General features: G+C 37.2%; 1 protein-coding gene across 1 annotated transcript in view; it reads right to left on the reverse strand.

The window, feature by feature from the left end:
- Positions 1–7,167: 7,167 nt before the first annotated feature.
- LOC145673428 (uncharacterized) overlaps positions 7,168–26,655 on the reverse strand; it is a 98,466-nt gene continuing 78,978 nt past the window's right edge. Inside the window, exons 10-11 of the mRNA XM_081743124.1 lie at positions 20,018–20,107; positions 7,168–9,178 (exon numbers count right to left, since the gene is read on the reverse strand). Of these exons, the coding sequence (XP_081599250.1) occupies positions 9,022–9,178; positions 20,018–20,107 (247 nt within the window). The 3' untranslated portion in view covers positions 7,168–9,021. The remainder of the gene's footprint in view (positions 9,179–20,017; positions 20,108–26,655) is intronic.

The raw sequence follows: 26,655 nt of genomic DNA on the forward strand, positions 1-26,655 counted from the left end.
GGGCCCTGGGGACACCACGTCAACATCATTCCACATTGCCTATGATGTTTTCGTTTTTCATTTTTTGTTTAATCGTTTCCTACTCATACGTTTCCGATTTATAAGTACTGGAAATTTTATCTGATACAGGACCAATTTTGGGGTCTATCTTAAAAACGGTGCCCCATATAAAAAATGTTTCCTACAAAAATTGTTCAATTTTTCAAACTCTTTCGAACGAGGTATCACTCGACCTATATTCCCATTTGAAAATTTCACGTTCACCCCCCTCCCCCCAAAATGGGGGGCGGGGGAAACCTAATGTTTGACTCATTTCTTAGGCCCCTCTGTATTGTACATTGTCTCTTAATATTTTTCTTATATGATGTATAGTTCGCGAGATATTGGCTTGTAACACTTATTTTGCCTCACCCTGTATATATATAGTAGAGTTTAACGTCCAACAAGTATGTGCCGATGCTAAGGGAGGCAGTGGTAATTGGGTTTGATTTGAGTCGAGCAGTGAGGCTATATGAAAGGTAAATCTAAAGCTTAACGTGGGATCCGAATCATGCGAACCCCTCGCCGGGAATCGAACCCGAGTCTTCCACGTCAGAAAACGCTGATGATAAAATAGGTACGGCGGAATGATAAAAGTAGGAGGAAGCGGGATAACTCCGAGAAAACCCATGCGATGGTGTTGGTCCACCAGAGCCCACTTAGTGGGAGTCGTATCAGAGGTGACTGATCCCGCGGGCCCTTATCACGGACAGTTTAGACTTACTCATACTTCTTATTAGAGTATATTTTATTAAATAGTACGTTGATGGGCGGTATATAACGGGGCCAAAAAGGTTACTGATATAATGCGGCATCGGTGTATTCTCTTAATCTCTCTCTTCCTTATATAGAATCCCCATTTCATAATTTTTTCTACCCTTTTCATTATTTGTCATTGGTCTCATTCAGCATAGAGTGGATAATCGCTGGGCGTTAAACTGAAGATTTCACGTGGTGTTATTTAACAGGTCTTCCATCAGTGGTTTTCACAGCAATGCTCAAAACGTTGGTTCTGGTAACCCATCACACATCGGGTTCCCTCCACGATTTGGTGTAGATAAAAGGGCTATTTGAGGGAATGTAATATTTCATTTCAAAATACACTTTTACAATTTTTGCTCGTGGGGTATAACATGTGCAGTCAATTGATGTCCACACGTAGCTATAGAAGGCATACTTTCAGGATTGAGAATTAGATTTCTGAGGTTGCCGCCTGTTTCCAATCCAGACATCTAACGTGTTTCCATTAAACTGATAAACCTCTATGTCTTATCTTTGGACAATATTTTAACTAAGCTGAAATTGTAATTTAAAAGCTATATTTAATTAACCATAGTATATATCATCATAATCAGAGGTTAATGAGGGTATATTTCATGAGTTCCATCTTACGTGGCATAATCTTACACGGGAGGGTCCCACAAGTTGTCGCTAAAATCTGATTGCCACATAGCCCATCTGATAGAGCATCATAAGAAATGAACACGAGCAAAATTTAAGGTGCTATGGACCAGAAGGATAGGAGCTACGGGGATTCAAAATTTGAAAATCTTTTAGTTTTACGTCCCACGATTATGCCGGTTAGGCTAAAGGAGACGGTGATGATGAGTAATGAATGAAATGCTGGAATGAAGAAAGTGGGAGGAAACGGGAGAACCCCGAGAAAACCCACACACACGGGGTTTGTCCACCACAAAGTTCACTTGGCACGGGCTGGAATCGAACCCGGGACTCCAAGCACCAGAGGTGAACGCTCTACCACTGAGCCACCGCGGCCCCCGATTCAAAATTTGAGTATCCAAAGAATTATATCATGGAATTATGTACGTTTAAAGAAAATATCTAGAAAACCGTTAAAGCAATCAAAACAGATACTGGCACTTTACTGTTATATTTAGTGATAATAGTGCATTTTAAATCTGTGCACATGGTACTATTTGAAACAAAATATTTTTATACTGAATTTGCAACACTGTATCACCTATGACAACACTGTTTATGGTTTTCGATAGGGCATTTTGTTCGCATTATATTGTGTAACGTTTGTTTTGATTGCTTTAACGGTTTTCTAGATATTTACTTTAAACGTACATAATTCCATAATATAATTCTTTGGATACCCAAATTTTGAATCCCCATAGCTCCTATCCTTCTGATCCATAGCACCTTAAATTTTGCTCATGTTCATTTCTCATGATGCTCTATCAGATGTGCTATGTGGCAATCAGATTTTAGCGACAACTTGTGGGATCCTCCCATGTTAGTATAACTTCAATTTCAAAATGACTCTTTGAAAGATTTAGGATCATCTTTATAATTATTTACGAAAATCTAGGTGACTGACACCCGTATGTTAAACGAAAACACATGTAAGTTTAATATATCTACAAGCTAAGAAAACAGTGAAATTTGATATCAAATAAGTACAAATCTTCCAAATAAGTACAACTAACGATCACTTAAATTCATATTTGACTTTTTGAGAACATGCTGGCCCTAATTGATATCACATGACTACCTTTCCATTTAAAAAAATATCACAGATTTCAAAATGGCGGATTTCAAGATGGTAGCGGAGGTTCGTGATCTACTATGCCCATTCTTCTTTTGCCAATATGTACAACTACCACCGTTTGCATTGTCTATCTTTCACTATTTTTACGATTTAACAGTTTATTTGATGTATTTCAGTAACAGCATAGCCCGTCTCCCACCAACTTTAACCCCCTCCGTTTCTTATGGCGCTCAGCCGCTATAACTTTGCCCATGTACATACTTTCACATCCGCTATCAGGCGCACTATCTCATCCCGCAACTCGATTCATCCATTTGGACCCTTTACTTGTCAGCACGTGTAGAAAAGACTTTTGTGGTCACTTGTGGTTATGGGTGCTTGCGGAAGGGGTATGGGAAAGGGACGTTTATCGGTGGCCATGACTTTATATATCTTTGGGTATTTTTTCCTGTGAAAATGTAATAATATTACAGATGTGGGAGTTTAGCGTCCCTTTCAGCACCAAATCTATGTGAGACGTGGATCTACAACTTAACATGGGATGCAAACCACATGATCTCCCACCGAGATCTGAGTCTTCGTGCTAAAGGACAATATTGTACGATTTGAATTAACTTCACAAAAAAAGCCACCTGAATGGCACAGTTCAACTTCAGAAAATAAAATAAAAAAACTTACATTGTAGTATTGATCTTCATGGCGATAATACAAATTTTTCATAGTTTGTCCTCTGTATAAAATACGTTGCTATTTTCAGAAATTGCAATATCAAGAAAGATATGCATGAGTGGAATGAAATGTGTACCATAGGTACATTTCGTTACTATATATAAATGATGGCAATTTCAAAGCTGCCCGGAACCTTTAGCCTTGAAAAATCACTATGTCGTGAAGTCTCCATGTACTACAATCTAAACCTTTATACGTCGTAGCATCGAATGAAATAAAACTGGATGTGATTCTGATTGGTCAATGGGGCCACGGTGGCTCAGTGGTAGAGCGTTCACCTCTGGTGCTTGAGGTCCCGGGTTCGATCCCAGCCTCCGCCAAGTGAACTTTGTGGTGGACAAACACCGTGTGCGTGGGTTTTCTCGGGGTTCTCCCGTTTCCTCCCACTTTCTTCATTCCACCATTTCATTCATTACTCATCATCACCGTCTCCTTTAGCCTAACCGGCATAACCGTGGGACGTAAAACTCAAAGATTTCATTTCATTTTCTGATTGGTCAACTGCCATACTGCTTGTACGACTCGAGAGTCCACAAGGCATCGACACTGGTGGAGGAGCGTGACAAGCAAGGTGCCGACCAATCATATCCCACATGTGTTCGGCAACCGTACAGACCAGAGAAGCAGCAATATCCGTCGTTTCCTGAAGAATGTTTGCACATTCCGGGGTATATATGTAACCGGGCATTATCCTCCTAAAATATAATATTCGAGAATGTCTGAAAGGTAGGAAATTGGCCTCCAAAACTTCCCTGACAGAGAGGCCACTGGTCACGTGCCTTCATATGTACAGCTGAGATCGCATGTCATGCCTAATGGCTGCATACACACACACACCATCATATCTGTCGTTTGGCAATAACGTTCGGCAATACACGCTTGACAAATGGCACTTACGATGATAGTCCTTAACGCGTGTCCGGCGATCCGAAAACAAGACCGTCTGCAACTCAGCACGCAAGCAACTGTGTTCACGCGCCCATATTACCTCAGATGTTTATGCTTCTGGATCAATGGAAGCTGATTCATGTCGATAGTCCAGTGTTCAGCAGACACGGGCGCACCATCAATGTGGCCAAATCCATACCTGTTACTGCAATCCAGCGTCGAGCTAACGCTGTGTGGATGACGCTGTACTGTTCTTCATCACCATGTGGACAATATATCAATCATTCTGTGATATCTTATATGCTTCGCTGCGTGTCGATATTTTTTGTCCCATACACTGATCACTGTTGTGGGTTTCGTGTACGAATGCAGTTCTCTGTTTATATAGCGCCCTTTGTTCGCTTTTCCATGCTTAACAACCTGAGTGTTGCGTAATCCGCCCTTTCAAAGTACTCTACTCACACCGAATCGAAGTACTGCTAGATCCACCCATGTCCTATTGAAAGTGTAATCGTTCATACGTAGAGACGAAATTTCTTCGAAATATTTAAACAATGCGTATATGTTTGAGGAAACCTCAATCTTTTCGTTCAGAGCCTGAAATCACGTTTATTATTATCGCGAATTTTTGCGAAATTCGACATTACTTGCGATAAATTCGAATGAAAACTAAAAAGCTAAATTCTTGTTAATTATTGCTAATAATAACTAAAAAGCGCATTTCCAATATTATTTGACTTTAAAAATGTCGCATTTACGAAAAAGCTCTGCGAATTATTTGATCCAGAAATTGTTTCACGTCATAAAGATGCAGACATCAACAAAACTGAACTGTTGTTTAAATCCTTGACTGTGTTTTGTGGTGAAAATGTTCATGATCTGTTGGTTGCTTACCATCAATTTAAAAGTAAGGTTATTGAAGTTCTCAACAGTTAGGATAAGAAAGTTGCCATTGTATCATTGTTAAATAGTTTAAAAGTTAACCACAGGCCTTTTGCTGTCAACTTGTTACATTTAATATGGTTGCCAGTCTGGAGTGTTGATGCCGAGAGATTCTTTTCTAAACACAATATGATTGTTACAGGAGAACAAACTGAAAAGAATTGGTAATGACTTGCTGCATGTTATCTTTTAACTAAGAATGTAGTTCGTTAGAGAATACGTTAGAGAATGTATTTAAACTTTTGCATTAATTTATATATTTCAGTCATTAGTTAGAATGTGCACCTAATCAAGGTATATCCTCATTTCTGTATTAGATACGCATCTTACTACCAAAAATATACCGTTTACAAGTTCCATATTTTTTTTTTTAAAAAAAAAGCTTGTCCTACATTAAAAAAATAATAAATGCGAAAATTGTGATAATTAATACTACAAAATATCAAAATTGTTGCGATAAAATTTTGTCTCTATTCATACGTCAAATCCTATGTATTTCCGTGATTCTTTCGTGTTGGTGCAATTTTCACCAACAACAGTATATATTTAAATGGCAAAGTGGTATATCTTTCTGTAGAGTAAACGTAGTAATCAATTAATGTTTCTAATAGTACTATTTCATTTGAATAAACTACAAAGTTTAGAAGTTGAACAGTATAATACGATACATTGACTTTATACAATTAAGATTATAGAAATTTAAAATGCAGTTTTGGCTTTTTTTTTTTTTTAAAAAAAGAAAAAAAACTATATTCTGCGCAGACTATCTACGGTATGTGTTCGACTGGACGTGTGTAAGGAAACAATGATCATCAATCTTCATCTCTAATAGCGTCCATACATCGACTTACAGGGAAACTACGCTAGCCATTTCTTCTAATCAGGTTTTATTTTGTCTATCTTATTTTACCTGAGAAATCAAGGACACTATATACGAGAATAAGTCAAAAATTATCCGCAATGTTGACATAACTCTTCTTACATTGTTCATACTGACCTCCGTCCTCGTTTATTTTATTATACTGTTGCAGACATGATATGAAAATTTGATTCTTATTCCCCCATTTCTCTTCCTTTTCTTGCAGATAGATCATGGCTACCCCATTAGAAGTTTGCACCAAAGAGGATCCGATTTTTGTGGTCGGAAGGTGTATCAGGGGCCTCAATCTATCAAAGACTTTCGGCACAATACGGGAACAATGTCTTGCCGCAACGGAGTGTCTACGAATGGATTGAAAAATTCAAAAATGGTCGCAGAAGTGTTATGCACGAGGAAGGAGCTGGACGACCATCTACAGCCACAAATGATAACATTCAGCGTACAAGTGACATGGTTCTGTTAGACAGACGAATGACCATTAATCAAGTGGCACATCGTCTGAAAATTAATCATGGTTCTGCTATCACTACTTGTTGTTTCTCTTTGGTGCAAACTTCTAATGGAGCGGCCATGATCCATCTGCAAGAAAAGGAAAGCAAATGAAAGAATTAGGATCAAACTATAATATCCGTGCTTAATGGAAGTGTTGAGTAAAAAGTCAGAACTAATGGTACATAGGTCCACGCTAATTCTTTTGGGATTATTTGAACTTCCACAGTGAATACTAAATAGACAGATTTTAACTGAGCAGTGTTAGGAACATTTTGACATTAAACCGAATTTTTTCATTTTTGGCAGTTAGCATGGTTTCATTTTCAATATATATATAAAATCGTTCAACCAAACTCCGTTCCGAGAAAGATCAAACTTGCCTTGGTGGTAGACCTTTTTCCTGTCATACGAGCATGTGAAATATTATGATGTACACGCTTTTGATTCTTAAGTTATGCCCAAGCAAATTTCTAAATAAATTAACTGGACATAAGAAAAACTGTTTGAATAGCAATTAAACAATAGTCTTGGAACAGCAAAAAATAAATAAAAAGAAGGACGATTTTGCACGCATATTTCACTTGTAAATGGTATCTTTGTACAGTTATTTTTGTAGTCTGATTCTCCAATCATACAAGTTCAGCTGTAGAAGACAAAGTAGAAAAAAGAAAAATAAAATCACTAACACCGTTGAAAGAAATATTTATATTCAATAATAGCATATACAAAGAGAAATTATTCATGACATGTATATAAATGGTGTGTTTAAGAAAATAATCATAGTACATAGTAATAAAATAATAAATAGGAATATTATATTTCTAGTAGTTTTCTTAAAGCTGTTTTTCAGTCTTCCTTCTTTTGAAGTAAGTATTTGATCATCATGTCTACAACTTGGAACACAATATACTCATTATTCTACCACGTGTATTTTATCATAATTTTATTTTTATGTCAACCACAAACCATAAGAACACTAAGAGTGATGTTTCCTAAAACTAGGATTAGAAATGTTGGTTTATTAAGATATTAATTGGATTTAGAAATTTATGTAGGAAGTTAGTTTAACAACATGTATCTAAACTTTAACTATAAGAAATTATTATTTAAACAATTCGAAACTAACGATTTTACAATATCTTTCCTTTATTTATTATTGAACTACGTATAATACTGAATAAATTCACTCAAAATATAGTTTTCTGAACATGTAATATAATAAACATTTATTTTCCCTGATAGGTTTTGTAATCGTCATTTAGTTCTCAAAACTAAATGAAACATTAATGTTATTTTTTTTAAGCGGTGTCTAAATAATGCTTGGTTGTGCTTATACAAACATAGTATAGACCAAACAATGCCTCAATAAGCACAAATCATAAAATGCTCTTAATGTTGCATTCAGAGTTGTGTGATATACAATTTTATATATATGTTAGAATAAACTATTCTGCACTCTTCTTCCAAACATTGCTCGTAGTAAGTCATATTACTACATCAAATCAAAAACAAATGTGTTTTTTAAAAGTACATTTGCCTTATATCATTTTAAAGCTTTCTGTTTTCAGAAGAAACCTTTAAAACAACTATTCGTAAATTGAAAGACCTTCGATTTGAGTAATTGTTTCTTTGCATACCAAATTTCTCATTTCTTTAGTTTTTAAAATGTACCGAATAGTGGATATCCTATCTGTATATTAACACAACAAGAAAATGAGAAAATTAATAACATTCTGAGCAATATAATACACAAAATAAACACTAAGTCAAAGATAATAACGGATAGAATTTTGAAATTCGTTACCTCTTAACGTTTGCCGTAGCAATGGCTTATCATGCCCTATTGCAGAATCTTAAATCTGGGTAGATTTAGGAACCCCTCCTTCAATAACATTAAGTTGGCCTACACTACTTATTAAACTAGCTATATACTCCCAGAATAGATATTTTTTAAACATTCATTCGAAATAAGAAGTCTTATTTTATCTAATACGTATTCGACTTTGATTTCGAATCGACATATCTAAGTTCAAAATTATACGATGAACATGTGGCCCCTTAAGGTTCTGTCTTTCAACAAACATAATAGATCAATTTTTCAATGGTTTCATTTCATTTTTTTTTATCCCTATAGTTTAATGTCAAAACAATTAAAATGACTTAATTAATAAATAAGAAAGAACAAAAGATTAGAAAATGTATATACACATTTAAGAACTATATTAAAAACTTAAACGGAAGGAGAATTATTGACTCGTTAGCATAAATGTTAACTACTGTTTATAAAAATAGAGACTATGGTTGCAATATACAAGAGACTGGTAAATAGTTTTGTCGCACTAACTTGTTTTCCCAATAGTTATTAAAGTCGAAATCATGATAAAACTTAATTTTCAAGTAAAAGCAGGGGAAACATGTCTAGTGTTGCTTTCTCTAAAACTGAAAGTATAAACTCCACAACAGAGTCATTAATTATTAGAAATGAGATATACAAAAATTCTTTTACTGAAGTAATGTGCCACTAGAATTTAGAAGATTACGGATCATATGGGTAATCAAGAGAAATTTTGTTGCCGTCAATTTCTGCTCCTTGCTCATGTTGCATTGCTAAAACAGGAGAGGTTTCATCTTTGAAGTGAACGAATCCACACCATTTCTTAGGAATCAATTTAATAAGCTCGACTTCTCCGTATCTGTAATAAACATTAGGATTATTACATAAATTAATAAAAGCAAAACATATCAGGAAGTCTTAAAAATATTAAAAATATTGAGTGTATCTTTTATGCAGGAGATGCTGGCATTAGTATCCCGAATCTTAGGGCGTAAGTCGCAGCGGGTTAGGCTTAACGTCATTTGAAGCTAGTAGATGCACAAAGTGTTAGAATTCTTATAAGCAAACAGAAGATATTGCGTCGTGAAGATGAGTAAACTTTCTGCAAAAATGCACTATTTTACAATTTTATTTCGATAAGTGCTCGCAGTCTTGTGAAGATTTGTGCTTTATATAGGCATTATCTATTTAAAGAAACATTCAAAAGATGGTTCCCATTTGCTTTCGATCTAGACATTTTGATGTCTAAGATGCTTCTCGAGGAGGGCGACCAATCACTGCGAAAGTGAATGATATTATGGCAAAAGTCGAGCTATACCGGCATGTGAGTAGTCATAACATCGCCAATGACCTGAACATGCATCACCAAGCAGCCCATTTGGAGAAAGATTATTATTATTAACAAAACAAAAAGCTGAGTTTGGGTGCCACATGACCTGACTTAAAGACCTTTACTCGATCGAATTTCTATCTGTGGACATCTAGCAACGCACCTCTCAGTGAAATGTAACGAAGCGTTTGATCACAAATGTTGAAGAGTCGGTAATCTGCAACAGTGTGGAAATAGATCGTTGTCCAAGCGAGAAAAGCTCCATACTCTGTGGAAAAGCCCACACATTGACGCCCAGGAAAGTTATACTGTGTATTTGGAAGGGTATTGTGCTTCACGAGCTGCTGTTGCTGCCGGGCAGAACGATCGATTCGCAACAAACTCTGTATTACATGAGAAACAGCAGAACGGCAGGTTAAGTAGTGCGAGCGTGACGAAAGTTGCAAGTATGTTGGGTGTGTTGCGAGGGACAATGTCGAAGGTGACGACAGCTTACAAAACTCGTCAAAACCAATCGGTGATGAGGAACCGTGGTTGAAAAAAAAACTCAGTGGCACGTCCTGTCGACCATGAAAGCGTACTGTCACTCAAAACCGTCGTGCGACTGCGGTAAAGGGGTCGGAGATACTCAAGCAGCATCTCCAACAGCCAGTGTCGACAATCACGGTCCGTCGCGACTTACATGGCATAAATATATAGGGTAGGATTTGTAGGACGAAACCGCTGATAAGGGACCATTGTCTTCAGCACATCAATGGTGTCAAGAACATACAATATGAGCCGCTGATTACTGGAAATGTATGATACGTACCGTGCTTATATGTGACGGACACACAAAGAAGCGTTTGTGGCGCAACGTTTCCGCCCAAGTGTGAAAAACGGTGGCGGTTCTGTGATTCTGTTGGTCATAATTCCTAGGAGTACTTTACTGGCCCTTACCGGTTGCGTTAATGCCCGTGATTATATTGCCTGTGCATCATATGTTCCAGTTGTTGTTTCTGGGTAATAAGGCCATATTCCAGGATGTTGCGGCGTGGTTTGAGGATTATTGAGATGGAATTGAACCACCTTCTCTGGTCTATCCAATCGCTTGACCTGAACATTTGTGACCCGTTTTAGGAGACACAATCTGGCGTAGATTTCTGCCATCATCATCTTTTACAGTACTGAATAATGCACCGTACGCAGAACGATGTAATATACCACTTGCTGCCATTTATGATCTACTAGCTGAATATACCCATTATTCGCATGGGAGCTACATTTGGAAGTCAACGCCTGTGGGAGTATCACCATTGATCTCAGCGACCGTGAAACTATGGATTTGACACTAATTTCGGTCATTTTCTACTACTGTTACATGTCCCGGTAAACGCCCCACTGAGAATCCCGGTTCGAATTTTGAAGAAAACGCTTCGTCTTGGTCTGGGGCCTGGACCAAAGTATCTGTGACCAAAATTTGGCAACTTTCGGTCAACTTGTCTGGTCCCCAGGCCGGTCCCGGTAAACGTTTCCCCTCCCCTGAGACCCCCTGGTTCGAAATTTAAAAAAAAAGCTTTGTCCTGATCTGGGACCTGGACCAAGGTACCCGTGACTCTCGGTCCACTCGTCTGGTCCCCAGGCCGCACACAGACAGACAGACACACAAGCAAACTCTTTATTTTATTTATACTAGATCCGACTATATTTCACAACGAACCACAGCTGTTCTGAGGGCAAAATGTGATTGGTAAGTTGCACTTGTTTCCAGGCGTTTCTATAACCATCTGTACGTTGTTTATATCAACGCTAATAGACGGTGTTAGTTTCAATGTCTACCAACTTTAACTGCCATTTGGAAATAATTAATGCAATTATATTACTTATTCGTAGATTAATGCTATTGCCTAACATTCATCTACGACTCTGACACATCGTTAATTTTTGATAATCCGTAGTGTCTGAAGGAGAATTGTACCATTATATAGTATTTTCGTTTTATTTTGATTTGTAGAATAATTTTCTGCGGTTTGTGGGCGCTGTTTTTAGAACACCTGATATGTAAGCAACCACTTATTAAGTTTTTAAAACTGAGCGTATAATCTTCAACTTATGGAAAAAATAAAATAAAATAAAACTTTCTGATGAAATACAGAAATAACAGCTTTGTGTTTCGTAAGGGAGGACCATTTACCTAGATACACCCTTTTAACTTTTAAACTAACGGAAAGAAAACAAAAAGTTTGTATCAGCAGGGAGACATTATTTGGCATACTCTGTGATACAACAGGGTCAACAATGTTGCCACCCCAACATAAAATTGCATTTTTCAAATTGCACTACGTCACGTTATTACATATTTCAAATATACATCTTAAATTAATACTTACAGTTCCACAGCTATTGTGCAATGTTGCAAACTAAGGGCGCTACAGTATCGCAAACATCTAAAATTTAGTGGCTTCTACAGCAATAATAACGCAAATGAGACAGACGGGGAATGCACATCTAAAGTATTTTAGTGTCTAATACTCTGATCATGATATGACGGATTTCAAATGAATACGAACAAAGTTACAATGGATTGAAAGTGTGACATTTTCCTAAAGCCTTTATATTGAAAAACTGCTTAGATAAGTACCTCATCCCATTACATAGCTGGTTTCCAATAGATGCGAAGACCGTTTATAGCAATTTGATACCTCAAGCCATTCTGCAGATATGCTAAGGACGTTAAAGTTTGCAACGTTGCTTAAAATTATATATGAAATGAAAATAAAATCTTTGAGTTTAACGTCCCACGAATTTAAAATTATGTGATTCCGGAATCTTATTGCAATTACACCTATCAATAAAAGGTACGTCCCACTGCACTAAAATATCTCGCTCCAATTCTTTAAACTAAATCATGTTGAACTAACAGTTATTAATAAAAGATTTTCTTATGAAATATAAACAAAGTTATAAAGGCGCTTTCGGAAAATTTCGAACTAAAACAACTTTTTTCGCTGATGATACAATCTTAGCCATTACAACGAATGAACGGAAAATGAATTTGACAATTAAGGATTCAAAAAAAAAAAAAAAAAAAAAATAAAAAAATAAAATAAAATAAAATAAAATAAAATAAAATAAAAATAAAATAACACGGTGGTTTCAACAGAACAAATTCAAATAAAAGGTACGGACCATAGCACTAAACTTTTTTGCTCTAATTTCTTAAACTAAATTATATGCTGCAATTATTAATAAAAACATTTTCCTGTGACAGAAACAAAATTATAAGGCGTTTTTTGAAAAAATTTTTCCAGAAGAAAATTCATCCCCAAACGTAAACTACTCCTTGTAGGTTTTCCGTAGGAAAATGTCTTTTCCCATATGTTAGGATTATTAATGAGATATTTATATACAAAATAACAAAATCACATATATATTTCACCCACCCACCCACCCACACACACATATATATATACAGATGGTGATCAGAAAAATGGAAACACCAGTAGTTGGCAACACGTCAGATGTATGAGTTGGCAGTGGTGTCGTGGCGCCCGCAGCGCCGGACCACTGGTGGTGGTGTGTTAAGTCGGTCTCCATACTACGTCAGGCGCAGTGGAACAGCAGTGTCCAGTGGCTGCAGCAGACGGAGGTAGTGTAAAATGGGATACCTCAAAGATTTTCAAAGATGGCAAATTGTTGGTGCGTGGTTATGTGGAGTGAGTGTGACGGCAATGGCTACTGTGTTAGGTGTGTCGTGTGGGACAGTGTCGAAGGTGATGACGGCCTAGGCAACACACGGGAAAACCACATCGGGGAAGCGGAACAGTGGGCGGAAGAAAATCTTGAGTGACAGGTCACGCCGGGTATTAAAGCGCATTGTCACGCAGAATCGTCGTGCCACTGCGGAGCAAGTGACGGAGGAACTCAATCAGCACCTCCCCAACCCTGTTTCGACAATCACAGTCCACCGCGAATTACATGACATGAACTTACGGGGTCGTGTTGCACGGGCAAACCGCTCATCAGGGACCATAATGCTTTTGCACGCCGCAAATGGTGCCGCAACCATGCAACTTGGACCGTTGAGGACTGGAAACGTGTGATATGGTCGGATGAGTCATCCTTCACCCTATTCCCAACGACGGGCCGTGTTTATGTGTGGAGAACGCCCAAAGAAGCTTATGATCTGCAGTGTCTCCGCCCAACTGTGAAACATGGCGTCGGATCGGTGATGCTGTGGGCCGCCATATCATGGTTTTCATTGGGTCCTGTGGTCACACTTAGCAGACGGATCACTGCCAACGATTATGTCGCAATTTTAGGAGACCACTTGCATCCTATGGTCCGGATGTTGTTCCCGGACAATGACGCCATCTTCCAGGATGATAATGCACCCATTCACACAGCTGGCGTTGTTGCAGCGTGGTTTGAGGAACATCGGGATGAAGTTCAACACCTCCCCTGGTCCGCCCAATCCCAGATCTCAACATAATTGAACATCTGTGGTCCGTCTTGGAAACACGACTCCGGCGACGATTTCCACCTCCATCCTCTCTCACAGAACTGGCCGATGCCCTGCACGAGGAATGGTGTAAAATTCCACTTGCTACAATTCACGACCTCTATGCCTCCATCCCACGTCGCATCAAGGCTGTTCTGAAGGCGAAAGGTGGCCCGACACCATATTAATCTGGTAAGTTGCAATTTCGTTCAGGTGTTTCCATTTTTCTGATCACCATCTATATATATATCACCATCTATATATATATCACCAAGCCAGGCGTAAAAGAAAGAAGTCAAAGTGTGTTTAAACCTGGCAGAACCCATTTTCAAAATTTGAAAATTAAACCATGCAGGTCATTTGTTCACGATTGTTCTCATAAAATTTTCGTTTGTTCAGGATTTATAAACAATCTATATCAAAAACAAAATGGGCGGTGGCAACTTTATTTAGTAGAACCCACTTACGGCAATCGAAAATAAACCAAGTAGATAAGATTTCTATATCTTTTGTATTTATATTAAAATAGCAAGTGTGTGCATAGCAAATTTCAGTTGGAAGAAAGAGTTTGTAGAATACAAATTTTTCACAGCCAAAAACAATTAACCTATTTTAAGAACATTACTTTGCTCTATACATACAATAAAATTAATGGAGGGCGGGAGGAACGGTAAATTTTAAGTGTCTTTGTTCTTAGAAATTCTCACAGCTACAGGGTTAAACGTACAATCTCTCAGAAGAAGGTATAGACATTTATTCCTTAATCTCAAATACTCAGAAATCGAGAATGAGAACTGGATCATATGAGTGAAATAGTGAGGGTGTTTCAATATTTGAAACTCGTACATACCATTATTAAGAATTGCCGATCAATTGCTGGATGAAGGTCTTTTAAATACTTTTTGACAACATCTATCCTGGATAATTCATTTCTAAGATATTCGAAGTGCAACATAATTTCGTCACACCATTTGTATGCTGTGCATTTTGCTACATGTCACAAGCGAACTATATTTATCTACCTATCTGTCTACTATCTCTCTCAGATACACATACAGTGTGTCCGTAAAGTTGCACAACCCAAAATTTGATTCCATATATCTTTTGAACCAAGAACGCTAAAGACATGAGACTTGAAACAAATATAAACGTGTTCTATGTAGATATTTTTCAGATCATGACCATTGTTGGAATTTGTAACGTTTTTGTGTAGTTACGGAAGAAAGTACCGTAAATTTAAAATAAAAAATGTACAAAATGAAAAAAAAATCAATATTCAGTTGCAGAAAACTGATTTACTGCGGGTGAATCCCTGTGTATATGTACAGTATGCATTAACATCTATCCATTGGTGCAAAAATGTGACAAAGTTCGTGCAGTGTTGGTGTGTGCCATGTAAAAAGGCTATTTAATGCAAGTCTGTAAAATGGGTGTTTTTTTTTTTTTTTTTTTTGACAAACGCGGCTCCTTCCAACACTGTTGTTGTAAAATTCCTGCAACAGGTGTGTTTTATGTTAATTAATGACAAACAATGAGAATTTGCACATAATTGATAACCTGAGTTTTTATGCCAGCTGCCAGGTGGGTATTTTTTATGGCAATTTTTTGCGATAGAAACTCAGGTTATTAATTATATATAAATACTCATTGCTTATCATTAATTAACCTAAAACACACCTGTTCCAGGAATTTTACAACAACAATGCTGACAGGGGCCGCGTTTCTGTCAAAAAAGAGAAAACTCCCATTTTACAGACTTGCATTAAATAGCCTTTTTACATGGCAATACTACATGAACTTTGTCACATTTTTGCACCAATGGATAGATGTTGATGCATATTGTACATATACACAGGGATTCACCCACAGTAAATCAGTTTTCTGCGACTGAATATTGATTTCTTTTTCATTTTGTACATTTTTTATTTTAAACTTACGGTACTTTCTTTCGTCACTACACAAAAAACGTTACAAATTCCAACATTGGTCATGATCTCAGAAATATCTACATAGAACAAAAGTAGATATATATGTTTCAAGTCTCATGTGTTTATCCTTCCTGGTTCAAAAGATATACGCAATCAAACTTTCGGTTTCGCAATTTTACGGACACACTATATATATATATATATATATATATATATATATATATATATATATAGAGAGAGAGAGAGAGAATCGGTTGTTAAAAAAATAGAACAGCACCACTGAGTAAGTCTGATAACAAACTCTCCCTATGAATAAATTACCCCTTGTGAATTTACTCGTAAAGATCAATATACACAACATTGTGGTTATTAATGACATTTATTTATGAAATAGGAACAATCCAAAGAATAAACTACCACTCGTACATTTTTCAGGACAAACGTGTTACGCCGTATTGATTTATTTATGATATATAAGCAAAATTACCCGACTCGTCTTCGAGAAAATCGACCTAAAAATTCTCCTCCAAGAACAAACTACCCTTCATACATTTTTAGGAGAAATGAGTTATATTATCAGAATATTAATGAAATATTAAATTATGAAATATGAATAATATCATCTGGATTGTTTTTGAGAAAATAGTCCGAGAAAAACTTACTCCAAGAATAAAGTACAGAGGTTGTTCAGTCTACATTTGGCCAATTTCGACTTACCTAAAAATTTAGAAGAATCCATGGCGCCAGATCCGTAAGTGCTCGATGTGTTTCCCTTGGTTTCTAATAATAGCCCGACAGCGTAATTTCCACTGTAATAGGCTTCTCTGAAGAACTGGAAGGGAATCTTATCCCATTCCCTTTGCACAGCTTTCCAAAGGCCTTCCACAGTTGTCACACGCCGTTTTCCCAAAGCCCGCTTCGCAATCCAAATCCACAATAGTCTATAGGACTTGCATCTGGAGATTTAACAGGTACCTCATTGAAAGGTATCACCTGTATACCACTTGCCTCCTCCATCTCCCTGTAGAATGCGAGGGACGATCGTGAGGTATGTGATGAAGCCTTGTCCATGTGAATGCGCACCAGATTGGCGTCATTTCCGTACATTGTTGGAATCTCATGCTCGTAGATCGGCCGCATGATCTGTTCCTGAAAATACTGCGAATTTATCCTCCGAATCTTCAATTTACCTCCGTAACAATAGCCAGTAACGACTATGAACCCTTCTGGGAAGGATTCTTTACAGACACAGACCCACCTTCTGAAGTTCTTGGTGCCTTTCTCTCGATATATGATGGCTCTCGGTTTGCCGCAGTCGGAAAGGTAAATCCATGCTTCATCGAGCGTTACGACGTACATCCACCTTTGTTTTGCCAGATGCCGCTCGTACAGCTTCCGGGCGTTACACTTTCGTTCCTTTTGATGGGCATCCGTGAGAAGATGGCCGCGAGCTTTCATGACTTTTGCCAGCTTGAGTTGATGGTGTAACGTCCGGGTCACAGTCCCCAAAGACACGTCAAGACGATTAGCCACACACCTTTGTGTTGGCGGGTTTTCTTGCATTGCCATTTTGCGAAGTTTCCTCTGCATGGTGGAGGTGGCCTTGGTGCATTCCCGCTTCCTAGGCAACTTCGTTGGTGATCCAAATGGTGGAGTTTCGTTGCCCTTGTACTTTTTAATATTTTTTATTCTATTTAAACTGATGTTGCAAACATTCTTCTTGCACTGTTTTCTAATGACAGAAACACTAAAGCGGGCGTTATAAAGAGCCGCAACATAGCCTTCCCAGAACCGGCTTAGTTTGGGCGGCATTTTGGTCACAGAGCGGAAACCCACACACTTGGAAACAAATTTAACACAAGACTCACAACAATGTCCTGTTTTGTGCGTCATTGTCGTCCGCGCGGAAAAACAACTCCGTTCCCAGGAAGCCACTGCACAACACTGCAGAACGCCATGAGCCAGGTCGGTGAGTCCATTCTGCCCGGGAAGGGGAAGGAACGAAATCGGCCAAACGTAGGCTGAACAACTTCTGTATCCCTTCTCGATTTTCCCAGAGAAACTACTTATATCAAAGTATAGGATTGTTATTGAAAAATTGATTTATGAAATACAAACAAAATCGTTAGAGCCGTTTTGAGAAAATCGCAAATTTTTATTTTCACTCTTCAGTAAACTATCCTTATTTTTAGTAGGAAGAAAATTTGAAGAAAAAAAATAGGAGAATCACCTAAAACCCTGTTTAAAATTTGGTCTCGATACGTTGAACGGTATGGTCTCCAGACAAAACTTTCGGTATGTATAGGCCATGAAAAGTGTAAATCCGATGAAATCTCGAATTAGACTTTTTTCACTATCACCATACTATCTTCTCTCCTTTCGTCCCTCGAAAATAAAAAGTATTGCTTTAATGTTATATAAGCAAAATAGATTTTAAAAAAGATTTTAAATAGTTCCCACAAATACGCCACTGTAAGCAATATATCAAATTTTACCATTTTTTTCGTGTCTCCCGAATGGTTAAGATTCGAATTGCTGTAAATTGCATTATAAACTTTATGTTTATTAGAAATAATGTATGTAATTCCATGTGATACTTATCGGAACACTTTTCCAAAATAAAGACCTTTGAAAAGAGCCACATTTTCAATACCGTGTTAGTTTGTATCTACTTGTTCAAAATAAGTCACATGATAATCGTAGTATTCGACATTAAGGCACTTTGGATGTGCATTACTCCTTCCATTTCACTTGTGCTATTAGTGTTGTAGAAACATCCAAAATTTGGTAGGTTTTTGATGTTTGTGATACTGTAGCGTTCTTAGTTTCCAACACTGCATAATAAGTGTGGAATTGTAAGGTTTTATTTTACAGGTAGACTTGAAATGTTTAACAACCCGATGAAGTGTCATTTAAAAGAGAAAAAAAACTTTATGTTAGGTTGGTGACACTATGTTCTCCTACCGATATTTGCATAGTACAAAATTGCAGCGTTTTTTTTTTTTCATTAATGTAAAAGTTACAAGGCTGTATCAAGATCAATGGTCCATCCTATATACAGGGTGCTACATGAATGCGTCACAATATTTTGAGAACAGATTCCTCACATCAAAATAAGAAAAAAAGTTTATATGGACCTGTCCTCAAAAGTGGATGATTTCGGAGTTACAGGGTGTCGAAAAATGTGAAACAAGTGAACTTTGAAAGATCATAGCTCCACTAGTATGGGACCTATCATAGTCAAGTCAAGACATCACTTAGAAACCAGTATGTGAACAATAGAAATATCCATCTTTCAGACCCTCCGGTACTTGCTATTCGGAAGTACTTGATCACTCTTCACCTACCTCTCTAAAATTGGTGTGCAAGCACTGCAGCATTCTTAAACATGGGTATTTGGATAGTTTACGTACCAGTTCCTCAGTGATGTCTAAAATCTGACTACAATAGGTCCCAGGTAGTGGAGCTATGAGCTTTTGAAGTTCGTTTATTTCACGTTTTCGGCACCCAATAACTCCGAAACTATCCAGTTTTGAGCACAGGTCCATATGAACTTTTATTCTTATTTTGATGTCAGAAATCTGTTTCCAAAATATGATGACACATTTATGTAACACCCTATATATATATATATATATATATATATATATTCAAGTTTATTATTATTATTATTATTATTATTATTATTATTATTATTATTATTATTATTATTATTATTATTATTATTAATCTGAAATTATTTTTGTTGGTAACTAATTTAAATACTCGTAAAGACATTGTTCGAGTCGAAATTGTTCTGTAGCAAGTGACACACTAAACTCGTAAGAAAGACGTCTACTAGTCTAGTTAGTGATTTTCTCTGAGCGCTGAGTTTCAATTAGCCAATAGAAAGTAGGCATGGGAAATGTAATTAAATCAAACAAATAAAAAATAACAGATATTAAAAAAAAAACTATATACCTTCCAAATCTTTCCAACAATTGTTCTTTTGTTACGCTGGGAGAAAGATTTCCAATCCAAAGACATTTATTCCCCTCTGGATTTTGGCGGCTGAAATTTAAACAGAATATTATATAGTTGTAAATATTTCAGTAGATAATAAAGGAAAAAAAAACAAGTATTATGCCTAATGCAACTAACTGTACAATTCGAAATAACTCCTGGAGGTGTTTTATAGCCTTGATAACAACTACGTGCATAGCAGATCGTAATTGCGTGCCGGAAAGCAACATTGTATACTGTGCCCTCTAATAAGATATTCTTTAAACACGGTATTATGCAGAAATCAGTTGATTAGTCTTATCAAGAAATTCTGTAAAAATTAATTCTCAATTGCGGACAGTGAGAGCCACAGATGTGCAATACACAAGCAATACACAGGGTGTATGTTTTTTGTAGTCTCATCAAGTCAGCGTTTCTCAAACTGTAGTCCTCTTAGATTGAACATTTGTCCAATCGATAAATAAACAAGTGAGTTTCGTTTCAGTATAAAACTACGGTAGACTTGCAAATTATGTGAATTCAGTACTCAAACGTGAAGCAGTACACCTATAACTATTGGTTGCAATAAATTAAGATGATCAAAGATAGAAGCTGTTCCTCGGACGCTGAATCCATATACAAAAGCTATTACTCGCTAGGCCTTACAGTTTTTGTTCTATGGCGATAAACGTTGAAACCGAAAATCGTTAGTTGGAACTTATTCCGGATTGAATTAGATCGTTAAAGGGAGAAGATAGAACCTACTCTTGGGAGGTTGAATCGATTGCAAAAAACTGCATCTCGATATCTCTTACCGTTTTTGCTCTACGGAAATCAGAATTTAAACCGGAAGTAATAGTAAATTTCAACCCCTTCCGGTTTTGGTTGAGTGTTATGGGTTGTGATGGTATGTCCTCTTGAAACCCTGAATCAATTGCAGAAAACCACTTGCAGTTATCAATTTTTATTCTATGACAATAAACGTTGGAAGCGAAAATGGCTAATTTTAACCACTTCCGGATTCAAGTGGTTAAGGGAGAATATCAATTCAATTCTTGGTTTGCTGAATTGATTAGAAAGAAACGTATCAAAATTTATCTTATGAAAATCAGTACTGAAACGGGTAGTAATAAATTTCATTCACTTCCAGTTTGGTACTGCGCTTCGGGTTCTGATGACATGATCTTTTAACTGAACCCTGGCGGAATTATGGCGATCAACGTTGAAACTGAAAACGGTTCATTTATAATACTTCTAGTTCATTTATAACGGTTCATTTAAAACACTGAATTGACTGCAGAAAATCACTTTCCGCTTTCTATTATCATTTTTACTCTATATAAATGTACGAAGTTTTTGAATAACTCCTTTACTCGACATCTGGTTAGCTTTCCCTCTGAAAATTTCATTTGACTAACGAACTGCTGCTACTGGTTCCCTTGCAAAATCGTTATTTTAAGTTAAATTTTACAAGCATTGCCGCTTTCCTTTCTGAAAAATAATAGACAAAACAATATCACTGTTTTGAACCAGTTAAGCTCATAGATAGAGGAATATTAACGTTTGGTTCTACATGAAGAAATATTTTATAATTTACACATTTTTGAAGATAAGTGTAGATTCACAGCTAGCTAGTGGATGTAGGAGGAAGAGATTGGGAAGGCAAAAAGAAAGTTACATGAAAGAGATGTATGGTGATTATTATTATCATTATTATACTTCCAAGCTATGTTATGCATAAGTGTCGGAAATCTTATAAAACTTCTATGTCCGTCAGTCTGTGAACAGGTGTCAGAGCAAGAACAAGACATCAACGAACTGCTTTTTACAACCGATTCTGCGTTCCAAGAATAGGTTCCATCTCCTTCGTAAACACTATTCACAACGGAAGTGGTATAAATCAACTGTTTTCGGTTTCAAAGTTGATTGCCATAGAACAAGAATGGTAATGGGAAGTGACAAGGTTTTTAGCAGTCGATTCAGCACCTCAAGAGGACTTATGATTACCCGCAACACTCTATATAAACTGGAAGTGACTGAAATTTACTACTACTACCGGTTTCAATACTAATTTCTATAGAGCAAAAAACTGTATAACATATCGAGTTGATTTTGAATTTAACGTCCCGTTCAGCAGCGAGGCTATATGAGACGTGGACCTACGGGTTAACGTGGAATCCGAACCACATGAGCTCCCGCCGGGAATCGAACCCGGGCCTCCCACGCCAAAGGCGCGTATGCTAACCGCTTAGCCACGAAGGAGCTTTGTATAACATATCGAGAAGTGGTTTTCTGCAATCGAAGCAGCATACCAAGGATTGGTACCATCTCATCCCTTAACTTTCTATTCACACCGGAAGTGGTTAAGATTAATCATTTCCAGTTTCAATGTTCATCCCGCAGAACAAAAACGATAAAATATAGCGACAAGTTCTTTTTTTTCTATAATCCATTCAGTGTCTCAAGAAAACATACCTTTACCACCTGCAACACTCAGCGAAACCGAAAGTGGTTGAAATTTACTACTACCTTCGATTTCAATACTAATTTAAATAGAAGAAAAACGGTAGAAGGTATCGCTAAGTGATTTATTGCAATCGATTCAACACCCCAAGAGTACGTTCTATCTCCTTCATGAACCTTCTATTTAACCCGAGACAGCCCAAGGGGTGCCTCGGAGGCACCCTGGTCAACTTTTAATGTCATTATTCTTAATAGATATTTCGTCCCGTGTCCTGCGCTCTAGAATTCTTCTATCTCTTTAAAATACACCCTCTGGTTGCGTTTCCTACGCATTTTTTTTAAAATTTTACCTCAGAAAAAATAGGGTTATTTTTTATACTAACGTAAAGGCCCAAGGGGTGCCTCTGAAGGTGAGTATGTACTTTTCTAATTATTTGATACTGTTCATTTTTAAATACCATTGACAAATGATTTCATAGCAAAGTAGTGACTAGCCTTTCCTATTAATGACGGAAAATACAAATGGTCGCGGTGGGTTCAGGTAGCATGTATATGCAACAGGGAGTCTCAGAGGCACCCCTTGGGCATTTTAAGGGTAAAATTAGCATGGGCTTTCTCAGGTTAAACTGAAAGTGGTAGAAATCAACTATTTCCTATTCGAACGTTTATCGTCATAGAACAAAAACGGTAACTGATAGCGATAAGCGTTTTATTCTTGTTTGGTAATCAATTCAATGTCTCAAACAAAGATATTACCATCTTAACACTCTATTGGAAGTGGTTAAAATTTATTGGTACTTCTGGTTTTAATATTGATTTCCATATAGATAGCAAAAACAGTAAGAGATATGGGGAAGCTTCTTTTCAATTGATTCAACGTCCAAGCACAGACTCTATCACCTTCGTTAACAGTGGCGAGGCTTGAGGGGAGACAGAGTAGACAGCGTCTACCCTTTAGAATTTTATATGTATTAAGACGTTAAGCCTAAATTACTACCTTAAAATTTTGTAATTTAAAGATTCTGAACTTAAAATTTCCTATCATTTTTTTTAATGTTTCCATATGAAAGACAGAAAGCAAAGCGTCTCGCGAAACCTTGAACATTATTCCCCTGCTGCATCCATTTAACTTGCATCAACATATAGACGCGTAGGAGAAACAGCCACGTGAGGAGTTATAGTCCAAAGACTCGCGCTGTGTAGTAGTACCGGTACCTGCTGTTCTGTCTACGTTTACAGGGCTGCCTATCTTGTTTACTTTAAGCTGGATTTATAAATGACAGAAAGAGTTGGGAAATATGAGGAAATGTATAAGAAGGTGAAATCTGTGGAACTTCGGAAGAAACAAGAGTGTATTACGATGGCAGTAGAAAATAAAAACGGGAAGGTAGTCAGCGACAGAAATGAGGTCATAGAAAGATGGAAAGAATACGTGGAAGACTTATATGAGAGTAGGGAGAGACCATGTAGCTTAAATGTTGAAGTAGATAATGAAGTAGGCGAGGATGATAAAGGATTTAGTATTCTTCGGGATGAGTTTGAAAAGGCTATATCTGAGATTAGGAATGGAAAGGCAACCGGAATAGACAACATACCGATCGAATTCATTAAAAATATAGGAGACAAGGGAAGGAAAGAATTGTTCCGACTATGCAATGAAATACATGAGACACGGGAGTGGCCAAAAGACTTCCTGAAGACAATCATGATACCGATGGCTAAGAAAGCGAACCCAAAGAGATGTGAGGATTATAGAACTATTAGTCTCATATCTCATGCAGCTAAAATTTTGCTCCGAATACTGAACAGAAGGTTATATGGAAGAACAAATAAAGAAGCTGAGGAGGAGCAGTTAGGGTTCAGAAGAGGTAAGGGCACAAGAGATGCTATTAAATTATTAAGGGCGATCGGTGAAAGATTTATAGAAAAAGGGAAAGAGGTGTATGTTGTATTTATCGATCCAGAAAAGGCTTTGGACCGCGTGAATTGGGAATTGTTGTTGGGAGTTCTCAAGAAGATAGGGTTGGAATGGAAAGATCGAAAACTCATAAGAAACTTATACATGAACCAACAAGTAAGTGGTAGGATAGGGGAAGAACTGACGGAAGAGAGTGCAATTGGAAGGGGAGTTCGACAAGGATGCTGCCTCTCGCCAACACTAATGTCTATCTAGAAGAGATAGTGAAAAAGAGTTTACATGATGATGACGGCATTTCGGTAGGAGGTAGAATGATTAGATGCATAAGACTTGCAGACGATATGGCGCTTATTGCAGAATCTGAAAGGGAAATCAATAAAATGTTAGAAAACATGAGGATGGGCTTTGAAGAGTATGGAATGAAAATAAATGTTAGAAAGACAAAAACCATGGTGATTGGAACGAAGTGGTGAAATAGAACAAGTGAATAGTTTTCGATATCTGAATAGTATTCTTAGTAATGACATGAAGTGCAAACGTGAAATAAAAGCAAGGATAGGAATGGCGAAAGAAGCCTTTAGGAGGAAGAAAAGTCTGCTTTGTGGGACCTTGAATAAAGAGTTGAGAAAAAGAATCATAAAATGCTTCGTGTGGAGTGTTGTACTCTATGGGGCGGAAACGTGGACATTACGTAAAAGTGATGAAAAACGACTGGAAACATTTGAAATGTGGGTGTGGAGAAGCATGGAAAGAATTAGTTGGGTCGAGCGGAAAACGAATGAGTGGGTGTTAGAAATGGTGGGGGAGACAAGAACACTTTTAGATATTATTAAGAAAAGGAAGAGAAACTGGTTGGAACATTGTCTAAGAAGAAGTTGTATCATGAGGAACGTCCTAGGGGGTATGATGGCGGGAAAGAGAGGGAAGGGGCAAAGGAGACTACAATTAATGGATGATATACAAACTGAAAGATCATATGCGAAGACGAAAGAGGTTAGCGGAGGACCGTGGAGCATGGAAGCTTCTCAGCTGCTGCAAGTGACCTGCCAGTAAGGGCAGAATACCTATGATGATGATGAAGTAAGTGACTGAAACAGACCGCTATTTCTTCTTATTTGTTTTTATTTTAAACCATCTTTTGAGCTCCCTCTATAAAATGTTAAATTGTTATAACGTACCCTTGAAGAACATTAGTATATATTAGGGATGGCCAGACGGATCCGGATCTCGGATATCCGGATCCTATAATATCCGGATCCGGATCCTATAAGATCCGGATCCGAAATTTCGGATCTTGGATCCGGATCCGGAATTTCGGATCTTGGATCCGGATCCGAAGTTTTGTATCTTGAATCCGGATCCGAAGTTTCGAATATTGGATCCGGATATTCGGTTCCTCTATCCACACCCGAAATTTCGAAGTTCAGATTCGCACTCCTGATTTGAATATTTTAGGCCTTAGATTGAGACCCAGAACTAAAATATCCATATGTATAAAATTGACTAGGTGAATTTTATCTAACTCAGTGGGAAGACAATTCAACTTAAATGACAAAAGATTACATAAAAATCTCATTTTCACATTTTTCGGTGTTAGACCACTGTTGCGCACACCCCATCATTTAGTCTTTAGTATATCTTTAAACGTACTACAAGTATGCCACTTTCATCTCAAGTCAGTAATTGTATAGATCTGCCTTTTGTTATATATTAATCGAGTTAGGATTAAAACTCGATTGTTTGTGAGACCTATGATAATATTTTCAGAATGAGTTATAACGTTGAAAAACTGCATAGTAATGCTGCATATTCTTTGTGCCACATTGGAATTTAATGTAGTCTATCTTATACAGTCGGCTCTTATGATTAATTCAATGATCTGAACTCCTGCAGCATTACGCTAAAATCATGGATGTCTGAATTTTCGTCATTATTTCTATTTTCTTATTACGAGCAAAATAAATATCATAAGCGGCATTTTACATAATACATATAGACGCAGTTCAGTCAGTTGATTGCTTAAAGTTTATAGCAAAGCTATTACATTTCTAAGACACTGGCGGCTTTAGGACAAAATCCATGGCTTTCCCATAAAATCTTAAATCTCTCTATATAATTAGGGCAAAGTCTTGAGTGAGTGAGTGACAGATCACCGTACAGGCCAAATCGCTTAAGCTACAAACGTGAAATTTGGACAGTTTATAGGCTTTGTGACGTAGGATACTACTAAGGAAGG

The sequence above is a fragment of the Thermobia domestica genome, chromosome 16 (assembly GCF_964235325.1).
Source record: "Thermobia domestica chromosome 16, izTheDome1.hap1.1, whole genome shotgun sequence".
Taxonomy (NCBI): domain Eukaryota; kingdom Metazoa; phylum Arthropoda; class Insecta; order Zygentoma; family Lepismatidae; genus Thermobia; species Thermobia domestica.